General features: G+C 42.1%; 1 protein-coding gene across 1 annotated transcript; it reads right to left on the reverse strand.

Moving 5' to 3' along the window:
- Window positions 1–3,662: 3,662 nt before the first annotated feature.
- Window positions 3,663–7,165, reverse strand: Gprasp2 (G protein-coupled receptor associated sorting protein 2). The gene is made up of 2 exons (XM_090325865.1): window positions 7,104–7,165; window positions 3,663–6,784 (listed from the first exon to the last, which is right to left on the reverse strand). The coding sequence occupies exon 2, from the start codon at window positions 6,492–6,494 to the stop codon at window positions 4,008–4,010; it is 2,487 nt and encodes an 828-aa protein (XP_090181991.1). The 5' UTR covers window positions 6,495–6,784; window positions 7,104–7,165; the 3' UTR covers window positions 3,663–4,007.
- Window positions 7,166–19,825: the final 12,660 nt, after the last annotated feature.

Raw genomic sequence — 19,825 nt, forward strand, 5'->3', positions numbered from 1 at the left:
CATCTGTATTTAACACAATGTCAATTATTCTCTGGAAACAAGTCTTATCTTAAAATGAATTCACTGTAATGGTTTTTTCTAGAAGAGAGTTATTTGAAAAATTAAAATTTGGCAGCATTAGTAGCAATTTTAGAGATACAAAGCTGTGCAAAGAATATTATGGATAAGGGTACAACATAAATTAGATAACCTAGATGAACCAAGTAACTTCCTAGAAACAAAGCAACCAAACGAACTCACTTCATTGTTTTCCTTATCTGGGCTGCTGAAGTCAATTCATTCCATATGTTCAAGTCCCTCCTATCCCCCCCCCCCCACGCACACAGGAAACACTCACAAGGCACATAGCACACAGCACACAGCACTAGGTAGAAGCCTGGAGATCAGGGGAAGCTGATCACAGGCTAGGAGGAAACATCAGGGTGCAAGGCATTCCAAGCCCTGGCATCCAGTCTCAGCCAGCGTCTCCCAAGTATGCCCTTTCCTGGAACCCAGCTCCTCCAACAGCAACTGCTGCTTCTTTGCATAAATGCTGCCCACAGGATGGCTCCCAGTTTTGTGAATCCCTGGACAAAAGACTGACTTCCCTAACATGCTCATGTTTGCTAAGAGATTGTTTTCTCTACTAATCAATGTGGTCATTTCTTATCAGCTGGGAAATTGGTCTTCAAGTAACTGCACTCTCTTACCTAGCCACTTTATGCTACCCCAGTCTCATTCCTGAAATCTATGTCCTTCCTGATCCTTTCCCATGTGTGTACATGTACCTTGCTGCCAGTACAAGTCAGAGTCTGATCACATGATCCACCACATGACCCTGCAGTCAGCTAGTCTGGTACAGCTCTGCAGCTTGAATGACAGAATCTTCTGCCACAGAAGCTTCTAAGCCTGGTGAAGACAGAGAGCTGAAACAACGGCTGAATTAGAAGCCAAAGCCTCCAGCTCCAGGCCTAGACCTTCCTTCCTGGGAACACCTGGGCTAGAGCTCTACCACTTGAGCCTCAACACCACTACCAGCTTTTATCTATGGGGTACCAAGGAATTAAATCCAGATCTTCGTGCCTACTAGGCAAGAACTCTACCACTAGGCCAAACTCCTGGCCCGAGGCATGTTTTAATTTTGCAGAGACTGATGATAACTTGAAGGTATTTTGTTAACTAGATATCTAAATGACTGTCAACTGGCACAGATCATGTCAGATATTACAACTTATTGCACTCAAAGTTATTCTCCCATTTTTATTTGACTCACCACTTATATGATTTAATTTCTTTTTTTTTTTGCCAGGCCTGGGCTTGAGCTCCGGGCCTGATCACTGTCCTTGGGCTTTCTCAAGGCTAAAGTTCTACCACTTGAGCCTCAGCACCACTTCTGGCTTTTTTCTATGTGTGTGGTATGGAGGAATCGAACCTGGACCTTCATGCATTCTAGGCAAGCAATCTACCATGGCCAAACTCCTGGCCGCTATATCATTTAATTTCTGACGAATGAAATTGGATATATATTTAGTTTATGTCTTCATATTTTATATCTTCCATACATAAATATCTCCTTTTTTCTCCATGTTATTAGTTGAGAAAAATTCTTCACATTCTTCTTTTTTTGGTTGGTCATGGGACTTGATATGTGGGCCTGGGCATTGTCCCTGAGCTCTTCAAGCTCAAGTGTACCACCCTACCTCTTGAGCCATAACACAACTTCCAGTTTTCTAGTGATTAGCTGGAGAAAAGTGTCTTAGAGACTTTTGTGTCCAGGCTGACTTTGAACTGCAATCCACAGATCTCAGCCTTCTGAGTATATAGGATTATAGGCATGAGGCACCATACCCAGCTAACATTGATTTTCAGTTATCAGGAATCATTATCTTGTTAAAGTTTAGATTCCCAGGCCGGGAGTTTTGCCTAGTGGTCAAGTGCTTGCTTAGCATGCACGAAGAGTGGGATTCGATTCCTCGGTACCACATACATAGAAAAAAAGCTAGAAGTGGTGCTGTGGCTCAAGTGATAGAGCTCTAGCCTTGAGAAAAGTCCAAGGACAAGCTCAGACCCTGAGTTCAAGCCCCACAACTAGCCAAAGAAAGAAAGAAGGAAAGAAAGAAAGAAAGAAAGAAAGAAGGAAGGAAGAAAGGAAGGAAGGAAGGAAGGAAGGAAGGAAGAAAGAAAGGAAAAAAGTTTAGATACCCTCTTCAAACCAATTATGTCCCTGACTTTTAAAATTCTCCCATCTGAAGGTAAAGTGTAGTCTTTTTTTATTGTAGCAAATACACATAACATAAAAGTTACCATTTTTATGGGTCTGGGAGTTTGGCCTAGTAGTAGAGTGCTTGCCTAGCATGCACGAAGACCCGGGTTCAATTCCTTGGTACCACATACATAGAAAAAGCTGGAAGTGGACTGTGGATCAAGTGGTAGGGCTCTAGCCTTGAAAAAAACAAAGAACAGTGCTCAGTTCTGGCAAAAAATTACCATTTCAAACATTTTAAAATGCACAATTCAATAACAAATACATTCCCAATATTGTGCAAAAGTCATCACTTCCAGTCCAAGAATTTTGTTGAAACCTAAACATGCAACAATCATGTGAAAGAGTAATAGAGTTTTCCTTCAACAGTCTAACATAAAATTAGCATCTGAAAGTTTGTAACTTTTTCTTTAAAACATTTCAAAACTAGTTTTTCTGAAATTACATGTTCATAACCATTTCTAAATCATTCCTTCTAAAATTATTAATTTTTTAGCCACTTCTGGGACTTATACTCAGGGCATGAGCGCTGTCCTTGGGCTTTTTCAAGGCTAGAGCTCTGTCGCTTGAGCCACAGCACCACTTCCAACTTTTCTACATATGTGGTACCGAGGAATTGAACCCGGGTCTTTCTGCATGCTAGAGAAGCCCTCTACTACTAGTCCAAACTCCCCAACCCTCATTTTTTTGCCAGTCCTGGGACTTGACTCTGGGCCTGGACACTGTCCTGGACACTTTTTGCTCAAAGGTAGTGCTCTACCACTTGAGCCACAGCACTACTTCCAGCCTTTTCTGTATATGTGGTACAGAGGAATCAAACCCGGGTCTTCACGTATGATAGGCAAGCACTCTATCACTAGGCTACCTTCCTGGGCCCACTAATACCATTTTATGTCAATAAATCAATTTGCATATATTCCAAAGGCAACATTTTCTTTAGGATCAAAAAGGAAATACTATTAATATGTCCATTTATTTAGAATCATTTTTCTCCCTTTAGATGACACTTTAGAAACAACTGTACTTTGAATTGTAAAATGTATAGATTTGGCTTACTTATTAGTTTATCCAAACTACTCTCATCCCAAACTATACAACTGAATCACTCACCAAGCTCCTCTTATTTATTTCAAGCATACTTGGTACATTCACGCTACTGAATATATTTGCCAACTACATACTTTTTCCTTCATATGCCTATGGTTCATTTCTAAGTGACTTGTCTCACACTATCTCTCAATGACCAATAAAGTGGGTCCCTATTCAATCATTTCTTGAATATCACAGCCCACAAAAATCTCTCCTTTCTTCAAATCCAAGAATGGGTTTTCTAAGAAGCATATGTTTTCTCTACTACTAATTACCGATAATTGGTTGCACGATGTATCTGTACATGGTTTTTAAAATGAAGAAGGGTCAGTTTTGATCATTTTAACACCGTACTTTATTGAAAACACAGACTTGAGTAGAGGACATGTTTTAAGAAATAATAGCAGAGTAACTTGTTCAGCTAACTCGGTTCACTGAAAACTCAACACGGAAGTATCGCAATCTGGACAGCAAGTTAAATACTAACAAATGTGTTTTCACTTCAAATATTCATTTGGCATCCACAAAACAACCCAGCTCAAAACAAGAGATTGGCAAGAGAATAACATTAGCATTAAAAATATAAGTTACAACATAAAACCGGACTGTGAACACCAAAGCACAATTCAGGACTCTTTGGAAACATAGGCTGATCAGCAGCATGTGATTAAGCACACTAACTTTGTTGTTCCACCTCTGGATCATTTTGATTGTCTATTTGGATTTGTAGTTGCTTAGCTAACTCCTCAAATTCATGGAATGCAGCAATAAGCGGTTCAAGACTGAAATCATCATCGATTAAGGACATTGTTCCATTTTTTACAAAATTACTGATGTTCTGAAACATTTTAATAACAATCTGAATGTTATCATTTGTCTCCTCTATGTTAAAGAGACCCACAAATATTGACAGAGCTTTGGCACTGAATAGTTTTCTTGCCACCATAGGACTTTCAGACAAATTCAGTAGCAGTTTTAGAATATGAAATTTGGTTCTTGCATTGCCCGTGGTTAACAAAGAGAGAAACCCAGACATAAAATTGCCAATCAGTGTGTGATAGTCACTAGTCATAGTGAGGTGTCTAAGCATCCTTATTCCAGTCAGCTGCTCAGCTGAATCTACACCATAAGCAAGAGTTTCCTCACACACTTGACATATGAATGTCTCTATCATGTTCATATTTGGATAAGGTGGAGCCATGAGAATCATGTCTTCCAAAAAACTTGTCCTATCTCGGGAAGGCGGGTAATTTAGCAAGGCTTCAATCAGTGAGACAACACCAGAATCCCGAATGAAATCTCGGGTAAATTGAGAAGCGCTTCTCATACCCATTGCAATTTTAGATATTTCATGAATAAATGGATCCCGAATTTTGTCCATTAGTAAAAGAAGCTCTTCAAACTCCCCAGAATCAATATTAAGCTCACACTGTATGCAGCTGCAGGACCAGTTTTCAAGCTCTGCACTCTCCTTGGCCTTAAGGTGCTCTCGAATTTCCCTGACTGACCGATAGGAGGGATCATATTGAAATGGAAACTCAGATTCAAACTGATCAAGTTGAAACAAAGATTCCTGCTCTTCCCCTTCTGGGATAAGTCCCACATTATTGAGTTTTTCTTCAGTATTTTCAGACAATTCTGGAACTATAAAGGGGTTTGTGGATGGGAAGCCAACCCCACGACAAGGACCAGGTTTGAAATCAACAGTGACTTCTTCCCAGGTTTGGGGCCTAGATGACAAATTAACTTCTTCCTCAGCTGAATGTCTGAATCTGCAATGGGCCTTGTATACAGGGCTGGGATTTAGGTCAAAGCAGGCCTCATCTCTATCCCAGAACCAAGACCCAAATATGGCATCTTCTTCAGACTCAGGCCTGGGTTCTTCTCTAGCCACTGCCCCCAAACTAGACTTTTCCTCAGCCCAGAACAAGGATCCACCAATAGCTCCCTGCTCCACCTCTGGTTCAGGGTGACAGATTGCTGAAGCTGCATGCTCCAAACCAGCTTCTTTTTCTGCCCAGAACCAGGACCCAATAAGGACTTCTTCTTCAAACTTGGACTCTTGTTTAGCCCTGTTACCATTTTTATTCTCTTTCTGAGCCCTGGATTTCAAGGTATCATTAGGCTCATCCATGTCTCTTTGCCTCACTCTACTATTTGCCTCTTCTCCAGGCAAAAACCATGATTCTTTATAGAGCTCATCTTGCGACCGAGATTCAAAGCAGTCATCTCTCTTTGTTCTCACCTTAGACCTGGTATTTGCTTCTTCCCTGACTCTGGGCCTGAACAAGTTACTGGTATTTTCTCCAGCCCAAAAGCAGAAAGGGTTACCATTCTCATCCTCAGATCCAGACCAGGAATCAACATAAGGCTCTTGTTTGGATTTGGGTCTGGTCCTGGTGTTAGTTTGATGTTTAGCCCTGTGTCTGGACCTGGTATTGACCTCTTCCCTGGGCCATGAACTTACATTATTCTCTTCTCTAGGCCATAGAGAAGAAACAGTAGAATTTTCATCAGCTGACCAAAACCCAGACTCGTTAGAGGCTTCTTCTCTGGCTCTGGGCCTGGGATAGCACCAAGACCCCATATTGGTCTCCCCACCTGGCCCAAACCAGGGTTGTATTACAGTCTGGCCCTGGGAGGCAGCAAAGGTTTCAGTGTCCATGTTGGCCAGTTCTCTATCCATAGGGAAGCTCTTAGATTTAGTAACTGACCCAGTCCCACCTCTGACCGGCCAAGTAACACTATTAGCCAGGGATGCCCCTTCAGCCTGTGATAATGCCTCAGCCCCAAACTCACTCTGGGCCCATGTTTGGGCATCATCTTTAGGTCTGGCCCCAGGGATTGGCTTAGCTTCAGTCTTAGGTCTTGCACCACCTACTGCCCTTGCATCTGCATTGGGCCTTCCCCTAGTCATTGTCTGGGCTTCAGTTTTCAGTCTTGCTCCAGACATTGTCTGGGTCTCAGATTTGGGCCTTGTCCCAGGCACAGATGTGGTTTCAGTTTTAGGCCTTGCCCCGGATGTTACTTGGGTCTGGGTCCTAACTTTGGGTCTGACCACGAGTGGGACTTCATTTTCTCGATCAGCTCCACCTACAATCTCTTCCCCAGCCTTCTTTTCAGGCTTGGTCTGAACACCAGGGTCAATCTCTGCTCCAGTCATTGTGCAAATTGGAGATATGTGGACCAAATATGTGTATGACTGTCTCAGTCTCTACAAAAGATCTGTCACAGATCTATATCTTCACACTGTGATCTGTTGATGATCCAGGAGATAAACAAAATAAGAATTAAGAGGAAGCCACCAATCCAACAATAAATGATGATCCTACCAAGCACAGTCTGAGTCAATACTATACAGAAGAGGCACAACCAGCTGGGGCGGGACCGAAAAGTTGAAGACAGTAATCAGAAGGAACTCCAGCACCACCAGAGCTGAAACTACAGATGGATCTAGGAAGAAAAGAATGAAATCAGGAATTCAGGTTCATAAAATCATGCGGCTTCATATACAGGTTCATACAGAGAAACCAGAAACAACCACAAGGTGGAGCAGCTGAGCTAAACCACAAACGAAAAACAAAAACAAAAACAATAAAAAATGAAAAACGAACAACAACAAAAAAAAAACCTGTTTTACTGCAAGACAATACCATTGGCAATAGGGAGAAGCACATAAGTTCCACAGTAAACCATTTTCATTCTTAGAATATTAGACTGGTGGCTGATCTCTACTACAACCACCCAAAAGTGAATGTACTCTCATACCAACCTTCACTGATGTGATAAAACTTCCACTTGTTTTTTGAGTTCAAGCGATGCTATGCTCCACAAAGGGGTCCTGTTGACAAACAAACAGAATACAATGGAGTCTGAATGTTTGGTAGATAAGTATACACATCACTGTGACTAAGTCAAGTATCTGCATGGCGGTTCAAAGATTCAACCTGTACATATTTTCCCTCCTCCATGGTTGCAAACCCTGAGTATTTTCTGATCACATTTGAACCTAGAATCCCTCAATAGTCACAAGATCTCTGACAGAAAAAGACAAGAAATGCTACAACATCAAGCAAATTTATCAGACAGTATTAGTGAAAGTACTGCAGCATACACTACACAGGGATCATAGCCACTTACTTGCCTGTTGGTCTTCAGTAACTGTACCCTGCACAGTCCACTTCCTCACCAATCTCCAGAGATTTGAACCAGTCTCCCGGTCTGTTCCTTTTTGCAGAAGTGACCAGCCTCTAAAGCAGGCCTATGGACAGATAGGAAAGGTGATACAATGAGGACAGGAACGAAGCAGCTGAGCCTAGGAGAAAGAGCAACATGGCCATAGGGATAGGAGTTGCCATCGGATCTGTCTTTACACATTGCAGATGCCGCTTGTGGAATGAGCCCGGTTTCCTTAGGCCCTGCTGCAGGGCTGCAGAGGTAAGAGCACCTCTTGACTCATGACGTCATGCACTTGCCATTAGAGCCTTGTCGAATTCTGAGGATTCACCACTAGGTGCGCCACATCCCCTTTCCCTGCGCAGCAGAAAATGGGGGAAGGGCGCCGCATATTCTAGAAAGCAGGTTGTGAAGCCATCCTGGTATTGATTGCTGCCATCACCACCTCCCAAATTCCCTATTTTCAGACCCCCAATTTGGGCAGGAAGGGGAGAAAGGGAAGTACCTAGAAGACGATTAGAGGGACGATTAGGTAGGAAGCACTACTGGATGCCCACCCTACTCTGATTAGAGTTGCCCACGCCTGTCAGGTTTCAGGCTAGCCCCGATGCCCACCCTCCATCCCCACACACCTCCAGAAACCCAGACCGTTTTCTGCTCCTCCTTTTCCTCAAGCCTCTCCTGTGCAGATTCGCACCGTGGCCTTGCAGAATATGTCAGACCTACCACGCAGATAGGAAAATTTCACATCAAGCAGAAACCTGTAGGAATGGACAGCACCCAGGAAACTGGACCCCAATCGATTCCTCTTCCTTGGGTGGGAACGAGCGCCCTCCTCCCACCAAACGGGCTGGACCCCAGCTCAGAAGCCTGCCCACACCCAGGGGGGGGTCTGCCTCCCAGGACCCCCCCCCCGCCAAGCCCCATCTTCCTCTGCCATTTCTGCCCCAGACACCCCCTCCCACCAAACCACAACCAGCGTCCAAGGCGAGACACCGGCGCCCTGGAAGTTGGCTGGGAGCCGGTCAGCCCGACTGGCCTTCAGACCATCGTGGAGCCGCTCTGGCCTCCCTCTCCGCCTTGGGCCGGCCAGCCCCCCGAGAGTCACCGTCTTCTGGTCCCCGGGGATCCCGGACACTGCGCACCTCTCTGGAGGATCCGCTGGGCCAGCTGGTGTCTGTCTGTCAAGGTCTGGGGGACAGGCTGTCAGCCTGTCAACAAGGGGAGACCCACCCCGCGCCCTCCGCACACCGCCACTTGCCTCTACGGGCTGCGGGCCCGGGGAGACGGGCCCCCCTCCGCTCCTGGGGGCCCCCTCCGCTCCTGCGCTCCCGCTCCACTCAGGCGCCTTCTCTGCTCTCTCAGCAGCTGCTCTCTGGAACTCCGGCTGCTTTCCTCAGGAGCCCAAGCGCACAGAGGCGGCCCGCCCCCAAGCCTCTGCACCAAGGCCCGCAGGGGCTGCGCACGATGCGGCAAGAACCGCTAGCTCCGAGAGTGTCGGGAAGGGGGCGGAGGGATACGGCCGCGTCAGAGCTGAACGCCCCCTCCCAGGCCCACCGTAGTTCCGACCCGCGGAGGGCGGGGCCTGCACCAGCCCCAGTCTCAGGGGCGTGCTCCCGCCGCTCGCCCTGCCTCCCCGCACCCCGCACACCCTGACGTGGCGACCTCCCTCACTTCCCGGCCTCTGTCAGTCTTCCTGGGGCTGTGCTCGCGGGGGCCCGGGGGCCGTGGCGCTGGGGAAGCAATGATGGCTGGGGGGGGAATCGCCGCACTAGAGGCAGCCGCGGATGGATACCAAAGCTGTCCTAGCACCCCCGCACTGCACACTGCCTCTCCCCTTCTCTCCAGCCCCTCCCGCCAATCTCCCTGTCTCACCCCCCCCTTCCTGCAGGAGACTGGAGAGGGGGTCGGGACTGCAGGCAGGTGGGGAGGAGACATGTGACATCAAGACACACCAGCAGGCTGTGGGGACAAGCGGCCCCTAGGAGGCTCTGCCATGTTTTTCTTTGCCTGCTTCATTCAGCCATGAAGCAAAGCAAGGTCCTTTTGCTTTTCAGGGGACACACGGAGATGGGGGCTCCCATCACAGGCCTCACCACTGCTCCTTTCCAAAGGAAAGCCGGCCTACAGCTCTGCCCTAGGAAACCAGCCACAGGTCTGGGCTAACAGTTGTCATGGCTGCCTCTTCATCAGGGAACTCCACTGGTCATTGTATTGATTCTACAGTGGCTCAAGAAAGTAGGTATTCACTGTCCCCATCCGCAGAGCGTCCTGCAGCCTGGTATCTTTTCCCTCACAGCCAAGTTTGGCTTCCTCGTGGTGTTTACACTTTAAGTCCAACTTCTGAGTCTGTATTGTGTCCCTTGCTGCCACTTTTTGCAGCATCTTAATAATCTTCATACCCTAATCTGCGTTGGTGGGCTCCCCTGTAACAGAACCCATTTCCTCAACCCAGGCACATGGCTATTTTTTTAAACTCTCCTTTTCTCTTTTAATTCTTTTTCTTTTTGCCAGTCCTCGGGCTTGGACTGAGGGCCTGAGCACTGTCCTTGGGCTTTCCTCAAGGCTAGCGCTCTATCACTTGAGCCACAGCACCACTTCTGGTTTTTTTCTATGTATGTGGTACCAAGGAATCGAACCCCGGTCTTTGTGCATGCTAGGCAAGCAATCTACCACTAAGCCAAACTCCCAGCCCTCTTACTTCCTTATTAATGGGGCAATGTCATTCTTCCTAATGGAAGCATAGAATTCATATATATATATATATATATATATATATATATATATATATATATATATCACATTTTCTTGATCCATTCATCTACTGAGGAGCATCTAGGTTGTTCTGTATCTTAGGTATGATAAATAATGCTGCAATGAACAGAGTTGTGCTGGGAAATTTAGTGTGGCCTTGCTTGTGGTCATTTGCATAAATGCCCATGAGCTGGATCATAGGGGAACTCTATGTTCTCTCTCTCTCCCTCCCCCTCTCCCCTCCCCCCTCTCTCTTTCTCCCTCTCTCTCTCTCTCTTTCTCTCCACTTGCATAAATGCCCAGGAGGTGGATCATAGGGGAACTCTATGTTCCTCTCTCTCTTTCTTTCGTTCTCTCACTGTTTTTTTTTTTTTTTTGTCTGTCATGGGGCTTGAACTCTGCTCATTGGCACTGTCCATGAGCACTTCAGCTCAAGGTTAGCTCTCTACCAAGTTGAGCCAGAGCACCATTTCCAGTTTTCTAGTGGTTAATTAGAGGTAAGAATGACACAGTCTTAGCCAGCATGGCACCGGCACCGGTGGCTCACGCCTGTAATCCTAACTATGCTGGAGGCTGGGATCTGAGGATCAAGATTCAAAGCCAACCCAGGCACAAAATAACCTGAGACTCTTTTCTCCACTTAATTTCTAGAAAACGGGAAGTGGGGCTTGGCTCAAGGGTAGGGTTGTAGCCTTGAGCTTAAGACCTCAGGGACAACCCCCAGGCCCAGGGGTAGGTTGGTAGTCTTGAGCTGAAGAGCTCAGGGATGAGCCCCAGGCCAAAGCCCAGGTAAAGCCTCATGACCCCCCCCCCCCAAAATGACACAATCTTTCATGCCAAAGCTGATTTTCAACTGTGACTCTTAGACCTCACCCTCCTGATTAGCTAGTATTACAGGTGTGAGCCAACAGTTCCCAGCTTGTTTTCTTGATACTAGCCATTCTACCTGGGATGTTTCTTTGAGGAATTGTTATTGGGAGGTTTAATTTTTTTAGCTCTAGGTATATTTTTGATAATGAAGCCCTTGTCTGCTATATAGCTAGTCAAGATCTCCCAATCTGTGGGCCTTCTATTTGTCTTGCTAGCTATGCAGATGTATCATGTATTTAAAATCTCATATAAACACCTCTCTCTTGTTTGGCAGATTAATGACCTCCCCAAACATGTCCATGCTCAATTCTCTACAACACTAGAACACATTGTCATATCTGCCAAAAGGGAGTTGTACTGATGGAACTATGTTTGCTACTCAGTTTGTTACAAAGGTATTCTGTTTTATCCAGCCCAGTATTCTTGTAAGGATAAGATGTAGCAGAGGGAGACACCCTGAGAAAGACTAGTTACAAACTTACTGGTTTTGGCAATGTGAGAAGCCAGGAGCCATGAAATGAAAGAGTATCTACACAATGGGCCCAGAGTTTAGCCTAGTAGTAGAGTGCTTGCCTAGCATGCACAAAGACCCAGGTTTGATTCCTCCTTACCACATACACAGAAAAAGCCCGAAGTGATACTGTGCCTCAAGTGGTAGAGCTGTAGCCTTGAGGAAAAGCCCAAGGCCAGTGCTTAGGCCCTGAGTTCAAGACCAGGATTGGCAAAAAAAAAATACCCACAAAGAGTACATGACATATTCTATCCCTTAAAAAACGTAGGGGAAAGCTGTTCTCACTACAACTTGGTTTTAGTGTATTGAAACCTTTATTGAGTTTCTAGTCCTCAGATTTTTTAAAAAGGTAATAAATTCTGTGTATTTTATGCTACTACATTTGTAATTCCTTTGTATAACAGGCCCCATGTCTGTGAAGTTTCCCACATTTAGATAGGAACAAATCTTTTAAAAATCCTCTTTTGCTTTGAAAACATTTCATTATCAAAATTCACTGCAACTGTGGTGTAATGATAGCATATCATTTACATTGTAATAATCTAGACAAGATTTCTATTTTATGTCAAGTTGTTCATATGTTGTATGGAATTTCCATATTATTTTATATAAAGACTTTATGATTATTAGTTTTTGTTCCAAAGGGTTTCTGGAACTAATCTCTTGTGAATATTGAGAACTTTTTAGTAATAGTATAAATTAATATTTTAATTATCCTGCTTCTGTTTATTACCTTGACTTCCTTTACCTGTAACTTAGTCCTCTATATGTATCTGTTTTGGAATCATTTCTTGCCAATGCAACCATCCATTCCTTCACTTCTTTTCTTATTTTTTTTTAACAAAAAGCTTTATTTTTGTAAAGGTCCTTAGGTTTATCTTGGAGAACAGTCCTTTCTGAAAACCACTTATATCCCTGAATGTAAAGGGAAACGCATTTTCTCCATAAATTTGAGTGCATTTCCATACCAACTTTTTTTTGCCAGTCCTGGGGCTTGAACTCAGCACTTGGGCACTATCCTTGAACTTTCTCAAGACTAGCACTCTACCACTTGAGCCATAGCACTGTTTCTGGTTTTTTATGTTTATATGGTTATGAGGAATTGTGCATACCAGGCAAAGTAGTCGACCAGTAGGCCACACTCCTGGCCTATCAGCTTTTATTCATTGTCAGATATTATTGTAATTCTATAATCTTCAGAAGATGGAAAGTAAACACCTAGTGGTGGTTTCATACCATATTGAAAGAATGCATGTTACCTATGTGAGTGTGGATCTCATCTGAAGACACATGCATTTTTAACTCGGCTACTTAAATGGTGTTAACTGAATGGTATTTCCTTTTTTTCTCACAGTATAGTCTCTTTGGTGACCATCAGGCTTAGGAGATAGGAGTCTGAGTTCTATAGGATCTCTATGTTTGAATCTCCTTTGCTTTGCTTTTCTCCCTCCCTACCTTGTTATTCTGAGGCTTGAACTCAGGTCTTAAGCTTGCTGTACAAGTCCTCGCTTCAGCCATACCTCAGCCCTTGTGGCTTTCATTATTTTTCACATAGTGGCTAGCATTTTGTGTGGACTAGCAACCTAAATCAAGATCTTATTTACATGTGCTACATAGCTGGGATGATAGGCACATACCACTGTGCCTAGCTTTCATAAGATCTAGGGCTGACCTAACTCTGCCTGACCTGGTCTGGATCTCTAATCCCCCCAGCCTCTGTCTCCCAAGTAGCAAGAATTACAGGCATTACCCATCACTCCTAGCTTGTTTTTCCTTTTTCTTAAAGTTGCTGGTTTCTTCAGTTCGGTTAACAAGTGCATATTGAGCATCCACTTTGGTCAGGCAATGGAATACAGTAGAAATAAAGCGGAACAAGATACTCATTCTCATAGACCTTAAATCCTAGCGAGTTGTCAGTTGTTCCTTTAGAATGCATGGACTATTTCTGATGAACATCTGAACTGAGAAAGGTCATATATTAAGCTTTTTCTGTGTGTTAGTTTGTAGTCACACTAGAAACTATGGTTTATTACCAAAATGTTCAGAGGCACTCATTACTTTTTAATGAGCAATTATTTTTCATCTAAACTATTAAACCCGAAGGGCAATTTTTTAAATTAATATTACCTCTTGTTTTAGTTGTACTGGGTTGAAAGATAAACCTGATGTACTCAGTAAAAGAAACTGAGTTTAAAAATATTTATTCTGGAGCCGGAGTGTGGCTCTCACCTGTAATCCTAGCTAATCAGGAGACTGAGATCTGAGGATCAAGGTTCAAAGACAGCCAGGCACAAAAGGACCTGAGACTTTTATCTCCACTTAATCTCTAGAAAATGGAAATGGGGCTTGGCTCAAGGGTAGGGTTGTAGCCTTGAGCTTAAGACCTCAGGGACAACCCCCATGCCCAGGGGTAGGGCAGTAGCCTTGAACTTCAGAGCTCAAGGACAGTGCCCAGGCCCAGTTCAAGCCCCATAAACCACAAAAAATATTCTGACTAGTAATTCAGTTGTATTTACTGTTTGCTGTAGCTAAAATTTCCTCTAATATCTTTGTTTTGATCTCCCCTATTGTCAATGAGTTTCTGTAGAGATTCTTAACATCTGATATTTGCAGTTCTTTCAATTTTAATGTCCTTATATGAAATACAGGAGCAATACTGATATGATAGAAATAGTAGGATGAATGGAATACTTTCCATGGTCTTATTATTAGGTAATTTAGCATTGGCTTGTCCCTGGTTTTTTACACTTACAAATAATTCACAGTTGATGTTACCCTCTTAGCTGAGATAGGAGGTATAGTATCCTCTAGACTTTGGCATTTTCTAGAGTTCAATATTTCCCTCTTCATTGTGAATGCTAGAATGCTGGGATTGAAAAATGTCATTCCAAGAAGTCTGGTAGTCTGTATCCAATAAACATCAATTGTTAGGGAGGATATTCTGGGTGTACTGAAAAAAAGCATATACTTCTTTTTCTGGCAGATCCACACAGATACTTTTTAGTCCTTCTTGAAACAAGAGTGGGTTTCCCAGAGACCAAAAGCCCCTGTAGGACCCAGTCTCAGAATTTCTCAGTATCCTTCTGGCTCACACTCAGATTCAAGCAATTCATCAAAATTATACTTTAGGTGTTCCTATCAGTTCATGGTCATATTGATTGTGCTCTAGGCAAGGACATCTCAACTTTTCACTCTGAATTTAACCATTTATTCAGATTTCTTGTAACAATGAGCTATCTTATAACTTTGTTCCCTAAGGAATCCAAGAAAAATCAATGGTTTAATTTGTTCAGCTTGTTCTGATTGTAGGTTTGAGAGTGATGACTTCCTTGTTCTTTAGTTGCACATGCAACTAAAAATCCTGATTTTTTTTTATCAGTGCTGTCTGAAGATGCCTTGACAGGCATTTTCTCAGTTCTCATGTTTCCTTTAACAAATGTTTTCAATGTTGAACTACTAGAATTGGTCTCTAGGTGTTACTGTACCTCCATAAATACAGTGATAGGCAGTAGTTGTAATTTTTTCATGACTAAGTTATATGAGAGACTGTTTGAATCAGGAATCCTGAAAGTTTCCCCTGCATAAATAGCTAAGGATGTACAAATCAGCTTAGCCATATTATTACATCTGTGGGATGGCTTACAGAAGCAAACACCACAGAAAACAGTACATGGAATGTGTAAATGGAAATGAAAATAAGAGAACTGACTCAGGTAGCAGCAAAAATCAACATCCATACAATCACCATATTCCAGAATTTACCACAATGAAGGACAAAAACTCCAAATGATCTGACCCAAAATTACACAAGTGAAAAGCACTATTTAGTTCCAGAAATTGCTTATAGCAATGTTCAAAGAAATGTTTATAATGGAAAATAGAGTTATAAACTCAATATGTGCACAGGGGATTTTGTGATTAAGATAGAAAATACGTTAATTAGCTGGATTTGCACATTCCATAGTGTGTATGTATGTGTGTATATATAATAAGCATCATGTCATGCACTATAAATATAATCAATTCATATTCCATTAAAAAAGGATGTGACTGGGCTGGGAGTTTGGCCTAGTGGTAGAGTACTTGCCTAGCATGCACGAAAATCTGGGTTCCTTGGTACTATATACATAGAAAAAGCTTGAAGTGGTGCTGTGGCTCAAGTGGTAGAGCTCTAGCCTTGAAAAAAACCAAGGACAGTGCTCAAGCCCTGATGTCAAGGCCGAAGACTGGCAAAAAAAAAAAGAATACAACAGGCTGGGAGTGGGGCCTAGTGGTAGAGTGCTCACCTAGTATTTAGGAAACCCTGGGATCAATTCCACGGTACCACATACACAGAAAAAGCCACAAGTGGTTCTGTGGCTCAAGTGTTAGAGTGCTAGCATTAAGAAAGCTCAAGGACAAAACTTTCAAATGACTAGATTTTTGGCAATTGCTAGATTTGACAAAACCCATAGATCTCCTCTGAAATATCACATGACCCTTTTGAGATATAAGCTTTAAAATACTTCTTGCCAAGGAATGATCTTGCATGGGTGGTGACTTTTTCCAGATGTCCAAGCAGGAGTTACCTTTGGCTTTTACTGTCAACCACGACTATGGGAAGACTCCTGTCCAAAGATTGTAGAAAGGCCTTTTGTCTTCTAGTGATTCTAGGAAATGGAATTAGAGTTTACTCATCTTGGTTTATCTGCTCATTAACTTTCTTTCATGTAAAGAGACATTATGAAAAAGCTTATTTTTTAAAAAAATTTTCTCTTGGGCTGGGAGTTTGGTCTAGTGGTAGAGTGCTTACCTAGCATGCACGAAGACCCGGGTTCGATTCCTCGGTACCACATACATAGCAAAAAAAAGAGCCAGAAATGGTGCTGTGGCTCAAGTGGTAGAGCCCTAGCCTTGAGAAAAATCCAGGGACAGTGCTCAGGCTCTGAGCCCAAGCCCAGGACTGGCCAAAAAAAATTTGTCTTTAAGAGCAACCCAATTTTCAGATATAAATCCATTTATTTCAACACTAAGATGTCAGTTCACATATATAACTCTTCTCTAAAACGTGGTTCTGTAAAACATACATCCTTCTAGGATTTTTTTAAATTTCATTTTTTTTACTTTACCTGTGGCTAGCTCTTGAGAGCCATGGGAAATTGGGAGTGAATAATGTGGAGTTCACATCTCACTGCTGTTCAGCCCTTGGAACATGTGACTTAGTGAAAGGAAAGATACTTTTTTTCTAGGAAAAATGAGCCTCTTATTATTTTATTTCATTTTATTTTATTTTGACACAGATTGTAGATTTTAGCAGCCCTGGCCCAAAGAAATTTGATTACTTTGTTTTAAACAGTATAAATGGGACACTAGAATTACAAAATACATCCTTACTGATTTTAGTATTTTTTTAATTTTATTTCATTGGATATGTTTTTAGAGTGGTAAATTGTGTGTGAGTATTACAAATGACAATTGTTTTAGTAGTTTCTTAGCCTCTCTTACAGCCCATGGGGATAGTACTGTACATCAATACCTTCCTATGAAATTTTTATATGCAATGAAAATAAAAGCATGGGTTGATTCTGAAAGAAAAATTTAAAAAAAGCTCAAGGACAGTGCTCAGGCCCTAAGTTGAAGCCCCAGGAATTGAAAAAAATTTTTAAAAAGAATGCAATAGTTCAAAAACTGAAGTGCCTCTTTCAGAAACATCTCGTCAACACTGTAAATTTCCCAATTTACCCCATTTGTTAGGAAATGGAAAGACTTAGAAAAAAATCATATTAAGTGAAGTAAGCCAGACTCAAAGGAACTTAGGCTCAATGGTCTCCCTCATTTGTCATAATCAGTAGAAACCCTAGCAGAGATTTGCAATAGAGCAAAACCTTAATACATAAGGCCATATAGTATGACGCTAAATGAAAGGATCTCTAGGATATAGAAACGTAAGCCATATAATGAATGATTGTTGTTCTTAAGGTACTATGTTATCTCTCATCTCTTTTGCTGTCCCTTGGTTATCTCATATTGTTACAGTATCTCACTTTGTTACCTGATATATTGGATATATTTGTATTTGGTTATTTGAAATTGGATAGGGAAGGGGGGAAAACAAGATGAGGGGTGGGGATTTGGGGGAGGGAAATGGGGACCAAGACATGAGAAAGGGTATCAATGTATGGGAATTAATGCACCATCTATCTGGCAAATATCATGTAACCCTTCTATTAATTACAATAATAAATATATGAAAAAAATTACCCAATTTAGATTTCTGTCAATATGACATACAAAATTGCAATAATATAATTTTTTGTTTTACAACTTTGAGTCAGTAAACACATGCTAAATTATACTGCAGTCATGATCCCAAAATCATGTAGCTTAAAATTACAAAATATGGGGCCAGGAGTTTGGCCTAGTGGTAGAGTGCTTGCCTAGCATGCACAAAGACCCAGGTTCAATTTCTTGGTACCACATACATAAAAAAAGCTGGTAATGATGCTGTGACTCAAGCATTAGAGCACTAGCCTTGAGGAAAGCCCAAGGACAGTGCTCAGGTCCTGAGTTCAGTCCCGAGGACTGGCAAAAAAATTTAATATATATAATATAGATAGATAGATGGCCTGTAATTTTTTAGGGGGTCATGGGGTTTGAACTCGGCCTGCGTGCTGTCCCTGAGCTCTTCAGTTCAAGGATACTGCCCTACCTACCCTTGAACCAAGCCGCACTTCCTGTTTGCTAGATGTTAAATTGGAGAGTCTTGGTTCCTTTTGTGCCCAGGCTGGCTTTGAATCTTGATCCTCAGATCTCAGTCTCCTGAGTAGCTAGGATTATCAGGATGGACCACTGTGCCCAGCTCAAAATATATTTTTATTTATACTTTATATCCAACACATAATCCTTTGGGATCTATGTTCTCCAAGATTAAAATGGTGGAAGTCCCTTTCTATAATATTGCTTGTGATAGATCCTTATATAATTCATATTTATGATTAAAATTTCTCTCCCAGAACTGGGAAAAATATCTCTACTCTATTTCAATGACATGGACATAGATGTATATAAAAGGTGTGAAGAGTAAATCCTTTGAACAACATACCATTTAACAAAAGGAATATCAGGAAGCTGGAACTTGAGGGATGAGGATGGGTGATGTGAAGGAGAAGGGGTAGACAAATGGAGAGAGAACAGGTGGGAAAATATAGTCATAATATGTAAAAAGGAAATTAGGTAAGTTGAGGGGATCAGTGGAGTTGCGAGGCATGGGGAAGAATAATGAAATAAATGACATTAGTCAAGATGTAGTTACAAACTGGCATATTGAACTGAAGCCCAGCTGTATAACTACTTAAGAATATAAAATGGGCTGGCTGCCACCCATATATAAAATGGCTGGCGCCGGTGGCTCCTGCCTATAATCCTAGCTACTAAGGAGGCTGAAATCTGAGGATCCCAATTCAAAGCCAGCCCAGGAAAATGTCTGAAAGACACTTATCTCCAATTAATCACCAAAAAGAGGAAGTGGCTCTATGGTTCAGGAGGTAGAGAAGTAGTCTTGAGCTGAAGAGCTCAAGGACAGCACCCAGCCTTCCCCCTCATAAAAAAACAATACAATAAAAAAGAATATAAAAAAGAAATTTATTCATTAATATGAATTAATGAATCAATTGAAAATGGTGTGAAGAAGTATAAGCCTAAGTGTCTGAAATTTGAAAGCTGGAAATATGGATGCACAGCCTTAATAACTAACAAAAGATGCCAGATCTTTTCACCATGCACTCCTCATTCATATTTCCATTAAGGTTTTAATTCCATTCATTTAAGCCATTTATTAATTCAGAAAATTCGCTTATAGAATGCTATGTTATAATGGTATTTTCCAGTAATTAGTTTTACTTGTTTATTATATTTTAAACTTTTTGACAATATAATTCATCAATTTAAAGTGTAACAAATAAACATACAAGTATATGACTTCTAATGTATTCCCAGAATTATGCATAGATCAGTTACAATAAATTTTGGAGCACTTAGCCCAAGAAGATAATTTTATATCCCTTGGCTACATTGTCCTCAATTCCATTCAGAATCAACAGCTAATGTACTTCCTCCCTCATAAACCGATTTATTTATATATTTCATACAAAAGGAATTAAACAATAATATGTATCTATCATGATCTTTGTTATTATTTTCTGCTT

This window comes from Megascapheus bottae, chromosome X, assembly GCF_031878675.1.
Source record: "Megascapheus bottae isolate mThoBot1 chromosome X, mThoBot2.hap1, whole genome shotgun sequence".
Classification (NCBI taxonomy): domain Eukaryota; kingdom Metazoa; phylum Chordata; class Mammalia; order Rodentia; family Geomyidae; genus Megascapheus; species Megascapheus bottae.